This window comes from Harpia harpyja, chromosome 5 (genome assembly GCF_026419915.1).
Source record: "Harpia harpyja isolate bHarHar1 chromosome 5, bHarHar1 primary haplotype, whole genome shotgun sequence".
Lineage (NCBI taxonomy): Eukaryota > Metazoa > Chordata > Aves > Accipitriformes > Accipitridae > Harpia > Harpia harpyja.
The window spans coordinates 11351685-11357684 of NC_068944.1; the positions used below are offsets into that span (position 1 = coordinate 11351685).

A 6000-nucleotide genomic window follows, 5' to 3' on the forward strand; every position below is an offset into this window, starting at 1 on the left:
CCGAGTCAAGCACAGGCGACCACGTTGCAGATGGGGTGGTGAGATGTAATGGCTCTGGTAGCTAAGCCCTCATGCAGAGCATCGTAGACCAGACCTGTGCCCCTCAGATGAACAGGGTTCGTACAAGTACTGACTCTGTGGCTCAGCGCCTCTTCCATGTGTCGCACCGGGGCTGTACCTGCCCTTCCTTTCACTCGCCTCTCTTCTTGTCGTATTAAATAGCCTGCCAGAGGCACTATGACAGCTGCTCTCCCCAAAGGCTTGACATTTTTGTAGCAGAGAACAGGATGATTCCTTGCTTTCTTCCCAAAATAGCAGAGGCAAGGCAAAAATGTGGAAATGTTGGTGACTGCAGGTGTCGGTGAGGAGCCTGCGGTGAAGTGACTGGGCTGGCCAGCCAACGTGCCCCTGTAGAGACAGTTAGGCTGGCGAGAACAGCCTTCTCAGACCTACCAGGTTTGACGTGCTCAGTGTGAAACTCATTCCCTTGACGCCTGTCTCCCGTTCGTCTCCCTGCCGTACCTGTGCCTTGGCACTTTTACGGCCTTGGACCATGGCCCATCACCCAGCCTAGAGTCAGAAGGGGCACACATAGCTGGTCAGCCAGATTTATGCATGTAGCGCATAGGGTAGGAAATTTAGAAAGAGTCCACACCGACAGCAGAAAATATGCCTTCTCCTAGATGCTCCCTCTCAGGGAAACCCCGTTCCTCATGTCTCCACCAAGGCTCTTCCCTTGGTGTAGGAAGGGCAACATAGAGGATAGTGACTATTTCCACGCAAGGTTGTGAAATAAAACCACAGTGTACTACGCAGTGCTAATGCGGTTCTTTTCGCGCTTCCCAGGCTACTGAGAGTATTAAAATGCTGGTCACACTCTGCCAGTCTGACAACGAAGAGATCAGAAAAGTGGCGTCCGAAACCCTGCTCTCCCTTGGTGAGTTGCCTGTTTTAGAGCAGTAGTTCATTTTCTAACAGAGCAGCATGTAAGACACTCGAGTTATACAAACATGAGACTCTAAATTGACACAAAACTTTACCTAGAGACTCAAACAGGTTAGAAAATATAGATTCTTAAAAATCATTCGGTTTGAAAATCATGAAAATGAGCCAAAAAGAGAGAAATTGAATTGTGTGAGTCTGGAGGGGGAAGTAGAAAAGGAAAAATAGCAAAGGAGAAGTTGACAGAAATAATTCATAACGAATTTGAAAACCAAGCAGCATTTAAAGTGTCAGGACCAGCACACTGCCTGCTGCGTCTCATACACCCTCCTCTTGGGGATCCCCTCCTATCACTCCTGGAGTGCCATTATCACACTCTCAAGTGCCATTAGCACTGCCAAGTGCTTGTTTAATCTAAATTATCTCTATATGCTTATTTGGACAGACCCTAGCCTGCAAGTCCTCCTTCACACAGTACCTCAGGCACCTTGCATTGACCCTCATTTGTCCTTGAGACAACAGATACCCTGTTCATTAACCTGTAATCTAGCTCTGTAGCAGTGTGTGAATGCAAGTGTGGCTGCACAGTTTCAGGGCACCGGTACTTCAGTGGCACAGAAAAATTGCATTTTTCTGGCCTTTAGGCTAGGCATGAATTTCTGCTCCATGGGCGTATGTCCATCTGTGATTTTAGTTATGCAAACTCTTCAAACACACACTTCTTCATTCACCAGTTCAGCAGGAATTCACTCTGCTGCTGGACATGTTATTGCTCAGGTTATAAAACAACTAGCCCGGGGACACTTTTGTAAACTCTGGGAGATTGTACTGGCATTCTTCTCGATGACATACAGTGACCAATTTGGTTCCTAATGGTCAATTCAACACACTAGGCTCAATGCTATCTGCAGGTACATATAGATGACAGTACCTAAGAGGAAAAGGTTTGAGACACACAAATAGTTAAATTTAGCAAATACACTGCTTTTTCTTTTTCAGCGGTATATAAGATGTGGCTAGACTCACTTCTTTAAAGCACCAGGAGTGAGAAGTGAGTAAAATTTACATTGTCCAAAGTAGAAGTGGATAAACATCATCTGTCTCAAGTATATCCCAGCTGCAGCTGAGACCTTGACAAGCACCATAGGTCATTTAGTAAGACAAGTGTACAGATACTGTCATCTAATCATACAAGCCATGTCTGCTTCTGTTTTGCTCTAGGTAGAACCAGCAAATTACATGAGGAAATAAAAAAATAATTTGAATATTCAGAGCATGCTTAATTTTTCCAAGTAATTTCTGAAGTTGCCTTCAACAAGATAAATTTTAAGATAAATTTTAAGAAGGGGAAGAAGATACTGGCAGATCAGTGCTTTCTAACAGCAGAGAATCCAGTATTTTAAATGTTGTAGGGCAATGATATAATACATTATTATGCTTTAACATTTTGCATTCAGGTGAAGATGGGAGACTGGCATACGAACAGCTGGACAAATTTCCCCGGGAATTTGTTAAAGTTGGAAGCCGCCGTGGAACTGAAGCTGCCACAGCTTTTTAGGTGGAAAAGAAACTGCCTACATTTAACAGGCATTAAAGTAGGATGGAGCTGCGCTTCAGTGTGGGGAGCAGAAGGAAGACTTGGAAGAATTCTATGAGATTGTCCCAAAATGTAGCAATTTACAGACTTCTTAAGGAAAAGCAAAATCTAAAATCCAGCTTCGGGGTTCCTATTGGCTCTTCTTTGCAGCTTATGATGGAGCAGTTGGATGTTGAGGAACAATGCTTTCTTGACTGATTCGTAACAAATAATGTAATTGCAGTTACTCAGCCTCAGCAAACTTCTGTGAGTTTTTAGAATTTGGCATCTTCATATATTTTACTGAGTATTACATTTACTTCCTTGAAGTTGTCGTGAAAGCTTGAGACGTGCAATACTGTATCTAACAAGGACAAGTAGGAGGCCACCTGAGCAGGACTGCAAAGCAGCTTTCTCTTCAGCCCCGGGCTAAGCGTCTGCTGCCATGTAGTGACCCCAGCAACGCTCCAGCAGCAGAGAACACCACTCGGCTTTCTCAATTTTGTCTCAGTAATAAAATACAGAGCAAGTTTCTTCAAGTTTTGCCTCCAGAAACAGCATGATGTAAACCCTGGGAGGTGTCACTTTGGTGACTCATTCTAAATGCCTCCTCTGGTCTTTTATTTCCTTTCTCTTGCCCTCCAGCAACAAGCCATCATTAATCCAGAGATTTGTGAGGGGGATCAAACAATCACGTAGGCTTCTGAAAACTAAATGAAAAGGTAAAGTGCATTTATTTATTCCGAGAAGAAGGAGTGAATACAGCTAATTGCACGAGTCCCCAAAGCCATTTGGTCCCCTAAGTTGCAGGCAGAATTAGATTTCATACACTCTAATTAGTGGATCATAGCTTCTATAGAATGATTTCAATATAAAGAACTAGAACAAACTAAAGTGGACCTCGGAGGCAGTAATAAACAGAGGGTGAAGTGAATGCATTTCCTTCCCCCCCTCACTGCAAGGATGAAAGACAGCAAGTGCTTCAAAATGTTGATTACGAGCCTTAAGTTAACAGAGGAGGTGAATAGAATTTAACAGAAGAGTGTTCCTGTACTGTGTTCATTATGCATGAAATGCTATTTAGATGTCAATTAAAGTATCCAAATTTGCATAGACTACATAGAAAAGATTGCAAACAATTCACATCAAAAGGAAGCCTTGTGCGCCAAACATTGGCAGGCAGGGGTCATTTTGTTTTGGGTTTTTTACTGTGAATGTTACAAAAATGTACATATCTGTATATTTATAAATATATATATTCTTCCTTTAATTAAAAGTACATTTTGTACAGTTCAAAATGCTTGTTTACTGAGGGATATAGACTCTTTTTGCAGAAGGTGAAATAACCATGTTATGGTTTTTATACCACGCCTATCCCATCAGCTGAATTCTTCCAAGGTGTCCTTTTGTACTGACTTCTGCTTTTTTTTTTTTTTGCTTTTAGTTTTGTGGCATTTGTACTCACCATATTTCCTATCACATTTAAGTTATAATAAAGATTATTTTTTAATTACTAAGCACATCAGTCCATATGTATAGTCACTCTTTCTATCAGCAGCCTCTCCGCTGTGAGGCTCATACAACCTTCAAACATCATGCGAGTCAGCTCCCAGTACCATAGGTGGCTCAGTAAAAGCCACCTACTTGCAGCTGGATTTCGGGCAAACTGTTAGGGAGTTGTTTAATCATATTAAGGGAAAAGGCTTCTAGGGAATATTTGTCTTTTCAAGCCTGGTCACCAGGACAAGACTTTATGACAGTCTCAAAACAGTTTAGCTAAATTAATGAAGTCATCTGCTAGATTTCTGACAGCGTAGAAATAATTTCATATCACATAAACTTTGTTAAGACTTAGAAGAACATTTTACAAAAATATCTAAATTGGAGCAAGTGAACAATACACGTAGCAAGGACTACTGCCTGAGGGTGGACAGAGAACTGCAACTTCTTGTGCAGGGGGAGAAATGGTGCAATACTAACTTGTGTTTTAATATGCACAACTCCTGCATTTTCATCTTTCTGCTGGCCAAGGGGGGATAAGTGGCAAACTATTTTAGTAATTGAAATAAACACACAAACCACAAAAGTAGGAAAAGTAGAGAAAGGATGAAACTATAGTGAAAACAACTACTCTTAGTTGTACCTCTGTGAGGTGAACCAAAGCACATTTTTAAAAAGCCAGTTTTAAACTAAAATGCTATTTTGGAAGCAAGGGGAGGACTGTGCCCTCTCAGTGTTCCTTCTCTGGTTGCTTCAATGTGCGTGTGCAGGCCCTTGCTCCCATCCCAGAGCATCAATCAGCAAGAGGCATACGCTATTTAAAAAGCAGATGAGAATATTCTTATTGTTCCCATATCTGTCAAAAGCTCCTGCGTGTAATACATACTGTCAAAAGCTCGCTTGTAGTTTGCGTATCACTGTGTGCAACACGACTTTGTTAAAGCAAAAGCTATGATGTCATCGGGTTGCAGGTGCCTCTTTCTGAGCTGTTGCTTAGGAACGAGTGAAATAAGTTTACTTTCAAGCAAGCACTAGTGCCTTACGTTTCTAGCTACTCCTAGTTTAAGTTCAGAGCAAACCAGCTTTGCGTATCATTCAAGATACTTACCAAGAAAGGCTCCACAAGGACTAGCAGAAAATATGCTGAAGAGGCTCCAGGACTGTTCCCAAACTTCTGCTGATTATGTCTTCCCTTTTGTGAAGACAGACTCGTCTCAGACAGAAGACGCTCCTTTTCCTCTTGCAAATATTCAGGCTTAGGGCGCAGACCTGGGGAGCACAGAACTGCCTATGGAGCAGAGAGCCAAAGCTGCAGAGAGCACAGGGCTGCTCACATGTACAGGTACCATGCCAAATGGAGCTTATATCTACTTACTTTCATCTTATTGTAGTTTTAAATCCACCCTTTGAGAAGTTTATTAACCTAAAGCTGATCTGCCACACCATTATGACCATTAAAAACCACGTATCCAGCTCATACGAACCAGATAGGAGCAAATCCTGCTCTCAACAAAGTCAATGAGGAAATTCACAGGAATTTTAGTGGGAATAGTTAGACCAAATTTAGTACCTGTTGTGGTATCCGAGACTGACAAGCTTGAACCTGGCATATAGACGTATAGAGGCTAAATTTCACTTTAAGCATTTATACTGTTTTAGAAATCTAAGTAAAACAGAGAGTCACATTCTAACATGATTCATGACAACATATGAAACCCCCACACACACTCAATTTAAGAACAAAACCAAGCAAAGTCCCATGAGTTTCTGCCCTCAGGGTAACAAACCCTTGAAAAAGGGAACAAACCTTAAAGCTTCCAAAATGAGAAGGCAAATTAAAAGGAACAAACTATATATTTGTCTCGTAACTTACGCATTTTTATGCTCGCAGAGCTGACAATGCTGCCCTTTCCTACCACGTTAATGCAAGAGCTCTCCTTTGTGTAGTAGGAAAAAACAGACGCACAGAGGTGAATGTAACA

At 41.8% G+C, this 6000-nt stretch overlaps 1 protein-coding gene across 5 annotated transcripts in view; it reads left to right on the forward strand.

Moving 5' to 3' along the window:
* The window catches only part of RIPOR2 (RHO family interacting cell polarization regulator 2), a 108371-nt gene extending 104333 nt beyond the window's left edge, over nt 1-4038 (forward strand). For all 5 annotated transcript variants that reach the window (XM_052787162.1, XM_052787159.1, XM_052787163.1 and 2 more), the window contains 2 exons: nt 847-937; nt 2400-4038. In XM_052787162.1, coding sequence (XP_052643122.1) covers nt 847-937; nt 2400-2500 — 192 coding nt within the window. In that variant the 3' untranslated portion in view covers nt 2501-4038. The remainder of the gene's footprint in view (nt 1-846; nt 938-2399) is intronic.
* The last annotated feature ends 1962 nt before the right edge of the window (nt 4039-6000 follow it).